This window comes from Polyergus mexicanus, unplaced genomic scaffold, assembly GCF_030449975.1.
Source record: "Polyergus mexicanus isolate NDT 795.1 unplaced genomic scaffold, iyPolMexi1.0 SCAF_3, whole genome shotgun sequence".
Classification (NCBI taxonomy): Eukaryota; Metazoa; Arthropoda; class Insecta; order Hymenoptera; family Formicidae; genus Polyergus; species Polyergus mexicanus.
In genome coordinates this window covers 8,281,593-8,296,847 of record NW_027223323.1, presented here as the reverse complement: position 1 = coordinate 8,296,847, position 15,255 = coordinate 8,281,593, and the positions used below count along the sequence as shown (strand labels likewise).

Here is a 15,255-nt window from a genome sequence, read left to right as displayed (position 1 = left end):
ATAAAATGAATAATTTTATATATATAAACGGCGAACATCAAAATGAAATTAGAAATTTTCGCCTCTCGACGCCTATGAGGATTTTCTTTTCCATTATCTATTGCATTCTTTCTTTTTTACAACACAAGAGGGGGCTTATCTTTGATAATCATATCCCGAGAAATAGTTCTGATGCTACCATTGACGCTTTTACTACATTTTATGCATTTAAGAGATTTCTCCGATCAAGTTGTCTCACAATAATTTTATTGACTAATTGTTGATATCGAGATCACACGATGCTCGAAATACGTAAGTGGAATATGTGTCTGTCATGAAAATGAAGTCGATGTGATTGCGTAATTTCGTCTCGTGAATAAACATGCTTTCTCAGAGCGTGTCGTACGAGTGATAACGCATATTCGATAGTTACGAGTATTATATTCCCGCGAGCTATCGCGCGTCTCCTTCTCGACCGGATTGGATAGAGATCAACCGATGGCTCTTTCTTGGCGACTATTGACGGCCGTACGAATGGTAAGTATTCGAACAAGTTTACGTTTGCCGAATAAAAAATTCCAGGTGAATAAACGAGATGGTTCGTCGAGACTTGAGCAGTGCCACGTGCCAACGTCGAACGTCAACAAGTCCTACAAGTCGGATTGAATTCTGGCACTCTGCCAACGTAATCAGAGACCTCTAAGCACGAGTCGATTGGCGTTTGATGCGGGTGTCGATTGTGAAGTAAATAATAATGATCGTGAAATAAACATCAGAATGCATCTGTTGATTTCATCACGAAAGTGAAGAATGAGAATTTCGCTCTTCCATTAAACGATTATTTTTCGATAATAGATGCTTTGATCGATTTAAAATTAATTTTCGAGTTACATATTTGAAAAGCAAATATCTTTTTTCTAACAAAATTGGCGATGCCCTTCAATCGAGGAGATAATTCGTTTCCAAATTATCTCCAAAGAATCTGTCATTAAGAAATAAGAATAGAATAAAAATATAATAGTTAGATGTATAAATAAAAAGGGCAATGAAAACATGTTGCTATAAATAAAATACGTTATCCTTTGTATCTTCGAATCGGTTTACAGCTTCAATTTAATTCGTAGATTATAAATTGTTCTTTTATATTCATATTATTTTACCTTTTAATATCTTTCATCTTATTGCACAATCGTTTTGATTCAGTATACCTATCCTATAATTTTGCAAAACTCTATAGACCTCGATTTTAAATGTAATACGTACTTTACTTATAGTGTTGCTTATCATTCGACAAAATTATTATCTGTTATTATACTCGCCAGCAACGGAACTTCTCTGTTTGTATAGACTAAGAGATCACGCGACCCGATGTGTCGTTTCTTGTCGACCAGCATGATTCGTTCCGGCAAAGTGGTGCCCTTTCAACTGTCAGACATCGGCGAAGGGATTCGGGACGTCACGATGAAAGAATGGTACATTGTGATAATATTCCATTTTTCTTCCTCTCATACCTTTATTCGGATCCGGATGATGATGCGCATACACAACACTCTGTGAAATTTAATACAATATATTAGAAACAAAGTTTTTTAAATGTTTTATATTTTCTTTCTCTCTTATAGAGAGAATTATAAAAAATTTAAATTTCAGACACATCAGTTTTATATTTTTACATATAATATCAGAGAAATAATTTTTCCAATTCATTTAACTTTTAATGATTAAATTAATTTACTACTCGTAATATATTTAATTATAATAGTATCTATCTCTCTATCTTTCTTTTAAATGGAATTAATCCAACGATGTGTCACTTGATAGCACGCGAAATATTCTAGGTTTGTGCAACCGGGTGACCGGGTAAGCCAGTTTGACAAGATCTGCGAAGTGCAGAGCGACAAGGCGTCGGTGACGATCACAAGTCGCTACGACGGCTTCATCAAAGCGCTGCACTTTAACGTAGACGACGTCGCCTTGGTCGGGACGGCGTTGTTGGATATCGAGATAGAAGACGATTCAAAGGATGCCGCGAAGGATTCGGAGGGAATTAAAGAGGGCGACAAGGACCAGGCGATTGACGGTTCCGACAAGGAGATAGACGAAACGGAATCGCAGGAAAATATTGTGCAGAAGATACTGGCGACCCCGGCAGTGAGGAAAATTGCCATGGAGAACAATGTAAAGCTGAAGGACATAGCGGCGACCGGCAAGAATGGTAGGGTGCTCAAGGAGGACATACTGGCTCATTTGCAGAAGATTTCCGCAACTCCGGAAGTTTCTTCGGGGGCGAATGTGACGGGAACGATGGTAGGGTTGAAAGGATATTCGAAACACATGTGGAAAACTATGACGAGGTCCCTGGTAAGTCATCGAGATGCTAAAAATATCTATTTATACAGATCTTAACGGCAAATAAATTTTGCACGTAAATTTCGTTAAAATGCTATAAAGTAACAATTAACTTTAATTATCATCTGATGCAAAAAATTTCTATGATTAATAAATTTCCTTCACTTTTTATAAAAAAAGATACTTATCTTTTTGTAGAGTATACCTCACTTCGTCTACAGCGACGATTGCAACGTGGACCGGGTGATTCAGTGCCGAAACGAGGTGAAGGACTCGTTGAAGGATAGGGGTGTCTCTCTGACCCTCATGCCATTCTTCGTGAAGGCGGCCTCGCGAGCGTTGGAGCGCTGTCCCGAGTTGAACGCTTGGCTGAACGAGGAGAATCAGACACTACGAATCCTGGACAATCACAATATCGGCATCGCTATGGATACCCCGGAGGGCTTGGTGGTGCCCAATATCAAGAACGTGCAGAATCTCAGCGTTCTCGCGATAGCACGGGAGCTCAACAGACTCCAAGAGCTCGGCAGGAAGTCGTCGATACCGCTTGGCGATTTGGCCGATACGACGTTCTCGTTGTCGAACATAGGTGTGGTAAGTTTGTACACAATTACATTATAAACAGAGAAATTATTTCAAAATCCATCGAGGACTATTGATCTATGATCCTCGACGGTGCCAAAATTAGAATTTGATTATACTGTAGTCAAAGACTTCATTTTTTAACTTACATTAATCATATTTTCAGTCGCAATCTAAGTGAATCAATAAAAATGACAAATAAAATCGTAGGAATCCACGACTCTCGTTACAAGCTAAGAGTCGAGTTGTATTGTGGCAATAAATCATATGAAAATCATTGATTTAGATCGGTGGAACGTACACGAAACCGGTGATCCTGCCGCCGCAGGTGATAATCGGCGCGTTCGGAAGGGCGCAAAAGGTGCCGCGATTCGACGACGAGGGAAACGTGGTTCCGGCCCATATAATGTCGGTCAGCTGGTCCGCGGATCATCGCGTTCTCGACGGCGTCACGGTGGCAAAGTTCTCTAACCTGTGGAAGCATTATGTGGAGAATCCGGTGCATTTGCTGATCGGTGCGTGACGAGAAATCTAATCTCGGAGTGCTTAAAAAATCGATGATGCGTTTCTCATTCTTGTAATCTCATTTTACATTAGGATGTTTAAAATGAAAATATAGCTGAAAATAAAAAAAAATACGTTATATTTTTTTTTACACGCTAATACTCGCTAAGATTGTAGAATAATTGCGAGGATTTTTCATTTTTCTTAACAAATTTACTCGAGAGATCGCGAGTATAAGAGAATCAAGCGTACTTTTATAAAAGTATCACGTCACTTGAACACGATACTTGAGATCGTAAGAGATTTAGGAGCGTATCGTAAAACTGAAACTTTTACGACGAGATGCGATATTGCATATGCAACGATCCGATAAAAAGGAGAAGGAGCCATTCTCAGCCACTTTTACAAAATGGTTAATGTTGTTACACTGAGATGTTTCTTTATGCGAAATAACGTCGTAAGATGAATCGCGTTTAAATCACTTTGTACGTAAATATTAATTTATTTATTGCTGCACAACCAACTAGGACTTCTCGTTAAAGATCAGACATCTTCCACTAACATATTCAAAATGCATAGTAATTGTATATCAGAAGACGACGTCCGGTAGAGAACGCGAGTAATATCTTTGTACATCGATCCGTTACGAACTATAAATTATTCATGTGACAACCATAATTGAACGTACGCTAACGAAGTGGTTGTACCGCGATAGACAGATATTGTAAGAGCGACATAATCATTCCCCGGATAAACGTGAACATTGCGAAACGTAATAATCAACGTCATCGATCATATCGAATTTTTGAGAATGAAAATGAAATATCCGGCATAGAAACAAAAAAATTCGCTTTGAAATTCCTTTAATATACTACGGATAAATATAAAAATGAAATGAAAGTGAAAACATCAACGTATCGCAAGTAAAAGATACAACCACTTGATTGCTTTCGCAAAGTTTGTTTACATACGCACGATTAGTCGCTTATCAGTATATACACCCATAGGTACAACTTAGAGTTTCATTCATACACGCAAAATCTTAGATTGCGCTCACTCCATAACGATAGCGAGTCTTCTCGAAGCGGAAGCGAGTTTAAATCGCGCTGAGAGCCAATTTGTCAACGACTTTTATCTCGATTCCAAACTGTCTGAAAAAAATCAGATAAACTTGAAAAGTTTTTTGTCTAGTTCAAAATTTGTGAAGAATTGAGCTCAATTCCCATGCGAGGCGATTCAAACGCGCTCCGATCGAAAACGCGCCGTTAAATATGTAATAGGTATCCAAAAGGTAGTCAGTCTGTTTAGTTTAGAGTAGTAAAAAAGAGTACAATATGTGTGTGCTCGCGCGTGGTCCATGAAACTTCTCCGTCAACGAATACATATTAATTTCGTCCCGTTTTTAACGACGATTAATCAATTGAAACAGTCAACCCGTTCATTCTTAAGAATCGTAATTGAAGAAGAGAACGGAGTCGAAATTTCCCATCTAATCTCTAATACTTTTTACCGCATCTTTACATGAAATCAAACGCAGCGGCAAGATGAGAAGAACGAACAACGAGCTAAAAGAGAATCAATTATTGTTCGAAGATTTATAAACAAGAAGAAAAAGAATATAAAAAAAGTTTTCAATAAAATCTTTGAGATTGGAAGTTCAGGTCGTCGCGACATTAATAGAGATGGAAAAAAAAAAAAAAAAAAATTTGTCGACAAAATCAAATCGACGAAAAATACTAACACTTTTCTTATCGGTTCTGACTAGGTGTGAATAATTCTACTGACATTCTCTCGATACGCGAAGTTCGAATAATACCAAAGCGGCTTCCTTAACCGTAAACTTACTGTAAAATCTTATACATCGTACGTAACATCGACAAAGAACAAAGATACAAGAACAAACACTAACTTAATAACAACAAGTAATTAATCTAATGCGCCCGACTCTCGAAACTTTCGACATTTTTCCTTCGAACAGGAGGATTTTGATCCTCAAGATTCTCAATCATTTCTTGGAAATACGAATCGATATTTTATTATTACTATTTTTAATTAATAATATTATATAGCTTGGAATTGATTATATAAGATATATAATATCGTTAATTAGAAAGTTAATTGTATTAATAAAGAAAATTAAATGAATTAGAATCGTGTTTGTGCTGAAATATGTAGAATACATTCCGGATTTGCGAAGGAAAGATGCGAAACGTCTGGCACGTCGTAGATAGCTTTGCATTCACATCGATTTCAATTATAACAATGCACACAATATATATATACATATATAAACGCAACATACAATATATATATATATATGTGTGTGTGTGTGTATGTGTAATCAAATAACGATTTCATTTGTGCTACCAATTTTCAGTCCTTAACGTTCCTTTTGTTCTCTCTGATACAGGTTCTACTTGCGCGCGCGCGCGCGTGCAAAAATTTTCCATTTATTTTATCTCGCTTGTCGATTAACAATATCACGCTTATGCAATCATTAGCCGTCATGATTGTTTTGTGCGGCTCCGTTCCATCAACGGGGAAAAAACCCGAGCAATTGCCGAAATAATCACTAAATCAATCACGTTCCGGAAGACCTTTCTTGTGTGGTCTCGAGATATATAATCTAATAATATTAATGATAAGAAATCAAATAACATTCATACAGGTGAAACGTACAAAGTTGATAAAATTTTATCCTTAAGCACTGGCGCGATGTGAAAGTTATCTAATATTTATATATTTATTATATGTATATATAAAATAATCAAAAATTTACATATATTTTATATATACTTTATAAAATTTATAGATATTATATATAATGCCATCGAATATTAATCTAATTATTCATATAATTTTTTACTAATCGATATATTTTGTTACCTTCAATTAGTAATAAATACATCTCGTGTACTGATGTAAAAGCATTAAAATATAAATGAAATACTCTCTTATGTCATCTTTAATATTTAATGCAATAATGGAAGAATTGGATGCATCCTTTATTAATGTTATAAAAATATGCGCCAGTGTTGAAGGATCTGAAATGTTTTTTGATCGCTTAAAGAGTGAATTTTTTTTAAAGGGGCTAAGTGTGAGAGAGAAATTCGTAGTGGATAATCTGCGTCGCGATTGGGAGGACTCTGAGACACTGACATTGAGTATAAATATTATTATCGATATAAGTACGGCACATAGAAGAATATTTTCTTTTCTCTCCTACCAGACAAGCACGACAAGAGTCCCGCAGATATAGAGAAACGCTCTTTTATTACTATAATAATAATCCCGAATGTTCAGTTATATCGAAGCAATCCGACTTGAGTACTAGTATTTGTTTGTCGTCTCGCAAAGGGAATAATATAATCGAACGTTCGATTTAAGTATAATATCCCGATTTCGCCCAACGCTATTTCACGTAATATGTAATCGTCTCCACTGTCTTTACAACATCAATGGAATCATAGAATTTATAGCATTGCCGTATGCAATAACAACTACTACAGTCTCAACAACAGATACAAATCGCCATACATTCGGATCAAGTTAGAAACGATTCAATTACAACGAAACAAAGCGCGTCCCGGAAAATGTGCGCAGTATTTCGCGATAGCCGACAAACCTCGTCTGTAGATTTCACGAAGTATTCAAAATAATTTTCTTTCTTAGCCAAAAATTTATTATCACTTATGAGAAATGAAAAACATAACAGATTTAATTTGTTTCGCACTTTTCAGTCAACTTTTTTTAGTTGACTTTAATGAAGATATGGGAAAATCAACTTTTCAAATCGCACGAAGACAAGTTTGTCGGCGAAACAAACTTGTAGAACTCTTTCTAACGATTCAAACGCTTTGATACGCGGGGATAATCGGAAGATCTATTTACATTGTTAGAATCTGTGGGAACCTTGTCTAGCTTTCCCTCTTTTCTACATATATAAATTTGTTTATATTGTATATATAATATATGTATATGCATATATATATATATATCTTTTTTCTCAATATATGTTATGTATATGGATAATAAATAGTACTTTGTTTTCTGGCACATTGTCGGCACTCTCATTGAAGAGAGAACGCACAGATATAGATATAAATCAACTAGTCTATCAACATCATCGTCCGCATACGCGCGGAGCTAGAAATTTCGGGAAAGACATTATTGTTCTAGTTAAGGAGGAGTTATGATAACAAATAGATTGCTCGTTTAATTTGCCCGTACATTTACCGTTGAAAAATAACATACTCTATAATATTATATTCTCACGAGAATCATCACACATATCTTTCATGTCCTGCGTTGATCGCAAAACGATCAACAGCAGTATCTTAGCTCGTTTACAATCTTATTTGACATAAATATATATATATATATATATATATATTTATGCTTGTATACAGAATGTCTCATTTTAATCGATGCACACAAATATTGAAATATTATTGAAAAATATTTCATACATACGTAGGAAAAATTGCAATATTTCAAGAGGAATATCATTCTCAGACAAGATAATCTTGAATAAGCTCGAATCTTGCCTGATACAATTCATTTAATCGTTTTATTCTTTCATAAAACTATAATACTACGTGAAAGCGCAGTGAGATATGGTTTCCTCAAATATGAGAATGATTTTTATTTAGTAAAACAAAAAACCACTTGTAAAGAAAACATTCATTGGATACGCTCTCCCTCTCAAAATCTCTCAATTTTCATCTAAAACACTTTTCAATAGTACGAATAATTCCAATATTTGCGATTGGATCGATTAATATGACGGGCTCTATATATCTTTCTTATTTTCTCCCGAACGTGACGCGTTCATATATCGCGCGATTTATGGATTTTTATTAAAGAATATATTTAAATATATGTATAATATATATGTTAGAGCTATAAAATGTATTCAGTCTGAAGTATGTAAAGCGATCGTATGTCATCTAAAAGAATTAGAAAAAGTTTTCCCCTTTTTGTTTTTTTTTTCGTCAAATAACTTACAATCATTGGTGGCGACTTATCATCATAGAAACAACAGCACCGGTGGCACGTAGAACAGCGACGGCGTTATTGTGATCAGATTTGGTGAAATCGATACCATCTACTTCCAAAATCTTGTCTCCCGGTCGAAGAGTACCCTGAGCTGGCCCGTCGGGATTCACCTTGGTCACGATTATTCCCTGCAAAAAGAATATATCGATCTTTTAACGTGAGAATAAAACTCGACATTGAAATTAATACGTATGCTCTACTTACGGTCTCTGCACCCGCTACTCCGCCAGCTATGCTAAAGCCGAGACCTGGATTTTTCTTTATTTGAACAGGCAGCTGCGGGAACATTTAAAAAATTTTATATATTTAAAATATATATTTAAAATGATTATTATATATTTCTAACAGTAAAAAAAATTTTTTTTGAAAAAGTTGGAAAAATTATTATTTTTAATAGAAAACTAATTCATTAATTAATTCTTTAGTACTGATAATAGAGCACATACCACATTTGCGTTTTTGTGAGGACCGAACATCCATTTGAATTTCGGCTTTCTCTCCGAACTAGACGTTTCACTCAACGCAGGACTCGCGTGTTCTTTGCTCTCGACGTTGCTCATGTCGCCCTGAGATTTATTACCCGTATTGAGATTCGGCGTGTCTCGGCCCGAGTTTATTTCGCTCTTAGCGACGGTGACAGCAAGAGACGCGATGCTGGATTCGTCAGTGATGCTTCTGCTCATTTGAACGGGAGCAACGAAATTCGCTCGATCGACATCCGGCGCCTCAGCTATATTAGCGTTATCGCCTAAATTGTTGTTCGTGACGTTCCCGTTCTGCAGTTTCCTCGATCGATCAAGCACTTTCGCCGGCGCCGATAAGGGGCTCCGATATTTCTTTCCAGTGATCGGCGACGTAGGTATACCGGAGTAAACCGCATTTAACGTTCTGTTCATGTCGTATTCCTCCGGGAGAGCCTTGATCGAGTTCGTATCGTTACTCGAATTTTCCACATGCTTCGTTTTGAGAACGGGAATTTTGCTCGGTTTGAAGGCCCGATCGTTCTGTTCAGAATCGGGTCCGGAATCAAGATTCGACGTGCAAGTTTGGTCTGCGGTGATTCGGTCGAAAAGATCCATCCGTCCGTTATCTATCGATGCGTTTAAATTAGTGGGATTCGTCAGATCACCCGGTACTATGTATTCCTCGGCCTTTATCAAGTCCGCGTTCGTATCAAAGTTTTTCTGTTTTAATACATCTGGAAGTATCTCAGCCGAATTTAACGACGAATTAAAAGATAACGAAAGTGGATGTGGGTCCGCTTCGATCGCTGGAATGATAAAGATTCGTGTCCAAAACATACTTCTTTCCGAAGCTTTAAACTTTAGAATTCACTACATTCGATAAAATAAATAAATCAAAAAATTAAAAAAAAAAAAATATTAAGAATCTGTAACCTCCGACGATAACATACGATTATTAAATTGTTGGAAAAGAGCGGCCTTCTTGGAGAACGCTGCCGCGATGTGATATGGCGGCGGAGCTAGCGGAACATCGCACGATTTCGGCACAACGTTTATCCGTGCCTGCTTGCCGTCCGTCGTGTCGATGGACACTGCCTTGTAGGGCTCGATAAATTTGTCGGACTCGACTATCTTTGCTGTGTTCGCTTTGGAGTACTCGTCCGGTTTCCACGTGGAGTTCACGTAGTCAGATACTGTTGGCGTTTTCGCGATGTAATCGGACGTGGGATTGCGGATGTACTTGGCCTCCCGAATATCCGGGCTCTTCTCCTTTGCCAACACCGTCTTGTTCGCTTCATCTGACGATTCCTCAGACACCGAGTGCTCCGCTGTTCCGGGTTCAACCGGTCTGTTGTTCTTGTTGTAGTTTTTCGCCGTGTTACGATCGATAGAGGTTGTAGACGAAGGCGTGCTCTACGAGAAAAATATCCTATGCACAAGAACTATTTAAATTTTTTTATTTTTTATATCTATTTTCTCTCAAATGATGTAACTATTATACATATCATACCATAAATGTTATACTATATTACTGACACTTTTTATAGCTAAATGATTTTATATTTATCGAAAGAATATTGTCATGCTGTCGTAGACGATGAATAAGTGACAAGTAACTTACTCTTGGATCGTGAGTGGACTGATGATGCAGATTACGAGCGTGCCTAGCGAGATTGCGTAGCTCCTTAGGGTAAGGGGTTGGTGCTCGATGAAGTTGCCTGGGGACTTCGGAATCTACTTCAGCAGCGAAACATATCCTCTTGCCGGTTCCGATGATTGAACTCGGAATCGGTCCCGTGGTCTGCGCCATTTCTATAGATATAATCAAAATTATAAATATATTACTAAAGACACGGTCAATAATAAAAATTATTATTAATAATTTTGATGGATATTCTTCATAATTCAAAGATATTTCTTGATATTTTATTCTAATTCCTTCATATATCTCTCTCACCATTTCATTCCTCGTCTTCGTGTTCTTCTTCCACTAGTAGCGTGCACATAAATATTGCATCTTATCATTAAATAAATATGTGGATCAAAGCGTGCAGTAGTAAACAAAGACAAGCAACTGAGTCAATTTTGATTTTATTAGATAGTAAACTTAATTTCTGCCGTTTTTTCGTCTATAAAATTGATTTGTTTCGAAGGGAAGATGAATGAACCTTAATCAAAATAATTTCCTCCATTTTCTACTACTTGTGTGTCCATAAGTGCGTGTTGTATCGACCGGAAGAGATAGTAATCCGACGATGCCAAATCTGGAGAGTATGCTGGATGCGGGAGGACTTCCCACTCAAGCTCTAGAAGTGTCTGCTTCACGCTTTTCACAATATGTGGTTGAGCGTTATGCAAAAGAATGACTTTACGTCGATTGTTGGCTATGGATGGTCTTTTTTGCATCAACTCGTCACTCAATCGGCTTTATTGCTGTTGGTAGTGATCAGCTGTAACGATTTCATTTGGACGCAAGAGCTCGTAATACAGCACACCCTCCTGGTCCCACCAAATGCAGAGTAAGATCTTATGCCCGTGAGTATTCCTCTTCGGCATTGAAATGGATGATTGGCTGGGGTCCAATGATTTCCTCCGCTTGGGATTATCAAAATAAATCCATTTTTCATCACCAGTCACAATACGCCACAAAAAACTCTTTTTTTCTTTACGTGGCAAGCAAAGAAGTTGCGATAGACAAGCGATTCAAAATGGCATTTTCTGGCAACTCATATGGTAGCCATATCCCTTCCTTATGAATTTTTCCCAAGGAATGCAAGCGTTTTGAAATGGCCATTGGAGTAACATTCAACGCTTTCGACAACTCTAAAAGCGTTTGAGCTGGATTCTCATCGAGCAATTCTTGCAGCTCAACATCTTCAAATTTTTTCGGCTGTCCGGGACGTTTTTTGTCTTTCACGTCAAAATCACCGTTTCGAAAACGTTCAAACCAAATTCTATATGTTCTTTCCGATGGAGTTTCATCACCATACACTTCGGATAATAAGCGATGCGTTTTAGCTGCGGTTTTCTTGAAATCGAAGTAGTGAAGAATCACATGTCGGAAAAACAGTTTATCGCGGTTCATTTTCAATCGACTGGAAAATCTCTTTGGCGTCAAAAAATTTAACCTATAAGGATTGAATCACTTTTAGCAATGTCTAAACTACAAAAGACATACGACTTCACCATCGAAACTCGCCAGCGTTGGAGCCGGCACCCTCTAGTAGCAGGAATTAAGTTTACCATCTAATAAAAATAGGCGCTAAGTAAAGCGGCACATATATAAAAAGAAGTCAAAATTATTTAAGTTATTGAAAAAATATTTAAATAAATTTTTTGATTTATGAAAATCTATGCTAATTATAAACAAAGATATGAAACAAAACTTGTGTTTTTTCACTTGTTCCAGTATCCTTTATAAAAAGATTGGAAAAAACGACAAACAGAAAACTCACGCTCCAAATCCTGCCGTGGTTTCTGGGGCAGCATGAAGCAGCTCAGTACCATCATGTCCTCTTCACAGTTAAACTCTTGCTGCAGTGGCACCAATGGTTGACTCTGATTGTCGCTCAACCACAATGCCTTCAGGTTGCTCAGATTGAGCATGGAGACCGGTAGAAACTTGATGCAATTGTTGACGAGATTAAGCACCCGCAACGAAGACAGATGGCCGAGCTCAGGCGGTACGCGCGTCAGATTGTTCGATCGCAAGGAGAGCAAGGACAACGCCGTGCAGCTGCCAATCTCAGCCGGCAATGCGCGCAGATAATTATTGTCCGCGTTGAGACAGTGCAGCTTACGCAGCAAGCCTATCGAAGACGGCAAATACTCGAGAAAGTTCTTAGTGATTATAAGCTCCTCTAAGCTCGACATCTGGCCGATGTCGTTCGGCAGTGCGTTCAATTGATTGTCGTCAATCTTGAGGGTGACGATCGTGCGCAGGTAACACAAGGTATCGGGCAGCTCGTACATCTCGTTCGAAGACAGATTCATGATCGCGATGTCGCGCCAACCGCGTATCTCCAACGGAAGCGTGTGTATCGCGTTCATCGTGCAGTCGAAGTGATTCAAACGATAGAGCTGCTCGACGTTCACCGGGACACGCCTGATGTCGTTGCCATCGATCCATAACTCCGTAAGATTGATGAGATCCCCAACAACCTCAGGCTATTACAAATAATATATGTTACAAATAGTATTAATGTTGCATACTAATCATACATACATGTTTATATGAAAGTATGTCGATTAACAGAGTTAATTTACAGATTGGAAATAACATAATTCTGTGTCTTTAATTTTTTAAAAGTGAAGTTGCAACAAGAATCTTTTCTAAAATATTCGCGATTTTGAAATATTTTGCAAATAATAAGAATATAAAAAAGCAAACCAGCAGAATTTCAATTTAAAAGTAATAGTAAACTGTTCATAATTGAAATCACAGTCTTACAAGCTCTGTGAAATCATTGTTGCCGATATCAAGCCTCTGCAAGTTGACGAGACGACTCATACTCTTAGGCAACGTCATCATGTTGTTCTCCCGCAGCTCAAGCGTCTTCAAGGCTGACAGTCGTCCAAAGTTAGCTGGCAGGTATTCTATATACGCGTCATTTATATAAAGCTCGCGTAAACCAACGATATGCGTTATAGCGTCCGGGAAACGGTCGAAGGGATTGACACTGATATCTATGGAGCGAAGACTCTTGCATTCTTTGATACTGTCTGGTAAATCCTTTATACCTGCAACAAAATTATATATGTAATAGTAAATAAATGTCGAATCTAAACAAATATGCAGATTAATACAAGTGTTTAAAAAGTCTCAATTTTGTAAAACTGAGACTTTTTAAACATAACATTTTGCACATAACTCAATAAAGATGTACTGACTGTTTTTACTGAGATCCAAGTATTCCAAGTTGATTAATGACGCTATGGCGGGTGGTAATGTAGCAATCTCATTATCGCTAAGCGAGAGCACTCTCAACTCGTGGCACTGGAACAATGGCCTGGGAAGATCTTTTATCTGAAATAGAACCATAAAGACGAAATATTAAGTATTTCATAATTAAAACGTAATTAAATACTCGCTTTCTAATGAGGTACTCACTCTATTGGCATCGAGATACAACTTTTCCAATGTTCTTTCGTAAATGAACACATCGGGTGGTACATCATAGAGATTACAGTGATTCAGTTGCAGCTCGCAAATGTCCTCTTCCTGGGTTCTCAGACACGCAGCACACTGCCACCAAGCGCTACCCATTTCATGTGCGTACAGCTATACAGAATGCAGTCGCATATATTAAATACATTCAACTTACATGTTAATCATGATTAATTATTATTACGCTAAATAAAAAGAGATACAGATATATTGTATATAGATTTTTATAAGACAAGTCAAATTTTTTTATCTTTGTTAACTATATGAACGTCTATAGGAGCATCTAATTTCTATAACTATATAGTGTTTTTTATAACACCTCATGAGATCCTGACAGATATATTACAGAGCTATCAAGAGTACAGACAATCCTATAATCCTACCTGTGTGGTGCTCTCAGGAACGATTCGGCGATCCACCGTGCAGATCGCTCCGCACGCGAGAACGCTCGCCGCCGACGATCATCCGCGGGGTCGAGGAGCCGCCGATCGCCGTATCACCACGTCGCCGTGTTGCCGTCGCGGCGAGTAACAGCGGCCGAGAATCGGCATCGCCGACGAGCAAGCGACGGCGACAAACGCACGTTCGCGCGCTCTTCGTCGACGGTGAGGGGTGAAACGTCAAGATATGTCAACTTTTATTACGGCGGCTCACGTTGATCCGTCGCGACGCCGCCGCCGCTCTTCCCATGCGCATATCTCACTCCCTCGTCATCGCGCGTGTGTACATACGTCACGTTGATCTGTCACCGCGTAAATTCCCAGGAGAAGCGATTCGATTCACGGCGACCCTCCTCTCTTCTTCCTCACTTCCTTCCCTATCGGATTTGGCGTCCGCTAATGAATGGGACAAAGCACCCCGCGGTTCTTGCAAATCTTCTTCTAAACTGCCACAATAGTGCGGTACAGATCGCTCTAGCGATCGACGCCGTGACCAATTGGGGACTGGAGAAAGGGGAGTTCAATCTTTCCGAGCATGAAATATACAAAAGAAGAGAGTTCTTGCCAATTCATCACGTGACTGACGATAGATTTTAATTGGTTGAAATTTTGGTTGGATTTTTCTTTTTACGTTTTTATTGGTTTCCATCATTTTTGGTGTCAAAACCAATCAGTGACAAATTAGTGCTCAGATTTTTACTTGAGATTTCTA

The 15,255-nt window shown here is 38.1% G+C and overlaps 2 protein-coding genes across 4 annotated transcripts; one reads left to right on the top strand and one right to left on the bottom strand.

Moving 5' to 3' along the window:
* Positions 1–184: 184 nt before the first annotated feature.
* On the top strand, positions 185–3,548 carry Dbct (Dihydrolipoamide branched chain transacylase E2). Its single transcript, XM_070292741.1, has 6 exons — positions 185–291; positions 374–516; positions 1,327–1,451; positions 1,818–2,340; positions 2,527–2,922; positions 3,197–3,548. The coding sequence occupies exons 2-6, from the start codon at positions 478–480 to the stop codon at positions 3,431–3,433; spliced, it is 1,320 nt and encodes a 439-aa protein (XP_070148842.1). The 5' UTR covers positions 185–291; positions 374–477; the 3' UTR covers positions 3,434–3,548.
* On the bottom strand, positions 1,105–15,034 carry Lap1 (leucine rich repeat containing protein 7 lap1). Of its 3 annotated transcripts, XR_011446665.1 has the most exons (12): positions 14,487–15,034; positions 14,047–14,217; positions 13,827–13,962; positions 13,387–13,676; positions 12,392–13,103; positions 10,558–10,748; positions 9,887–10,349; positions 8,919–9,742; positions 8,677–8,748; positions 8,422–8,600; positions 2,534–3,529; positions 1,105–1,530 (listed from the first exon to the last, which is right to left on the bottom strand). XR_011446665.1 is itself a non-coding variant. In XM_070292732.1 (11 exons), exons 2-10 carry the CDS (start codon positions 14,200–14,202, stop codon positions 8,424–8,426), a joined length of 3,021 nt encoding a protein of 1,006 aa, XP_070148833.1. In that variant the 5' UTR covers positions 14,203–14,217; positions 14,487–15,034; the 3' UTR covers positions 2,466–3,529; positions 8,422–8,423. The 3 variants fall into 3 exon arrangements, 2 of the variants coding, with proteins under 2 accessions (XP_070148833.1, XP_070148832.1); XM_070292732.1 differs by lacking the exon at positions 1,105–1,530 and having other exon boundaries at positions 2,466–3,529; XM_070292731.1 differs by lacking the exons at positions 1,105–1,530; positions 2,534–3,529 and having other exon boundaries at positions 4,261–8,600.
* Positions 15,035–15,255: the final 221 nt, after the last annotated feature.

Coding starts and splice junctions, on each gene's coding strand:
- Lap1 (XM_070292732.1), bottom strand. CDS start 14,202: ATGGGTAGCGCTTGGTGGCAGTGTGCTGCGTGTCTGAGAACCCAGGAA. Junction 13,104..13,386: donor ACAATGATTTCACAGAGCTT/GTAAGACTGTGA, acceptor TATTTGTAATAG/CCTGAGGTTGTTGGGGATCT. Junction 10,749..12,391: donor ACCACGGCAGGATTTGGAGC/GTGAGTTTTCTG, acceptor TTATATCTATAG/AAATGGCGCAGACCACGGGA.
- Dbct (XM_070292741.1), top strand. CDS start 478: ATGGCTCTTTCTTGGCGACTATTGACGGCCGTACGAATG. Junction 2,341..2,526: donor AAACTATGACGAGGTCCCTG/GTAAGTCATCGA, acceptor ATCTTTTTGTAG/AGTATACCTCACTTCGTCTA. Junction 2,923..3,196: donor CGTTGTCGAACATAGGTGTG/GTAAGTTTGTAC, acceptor TCATTGATTTAG/ATCGGTGGAACGTACACGAA.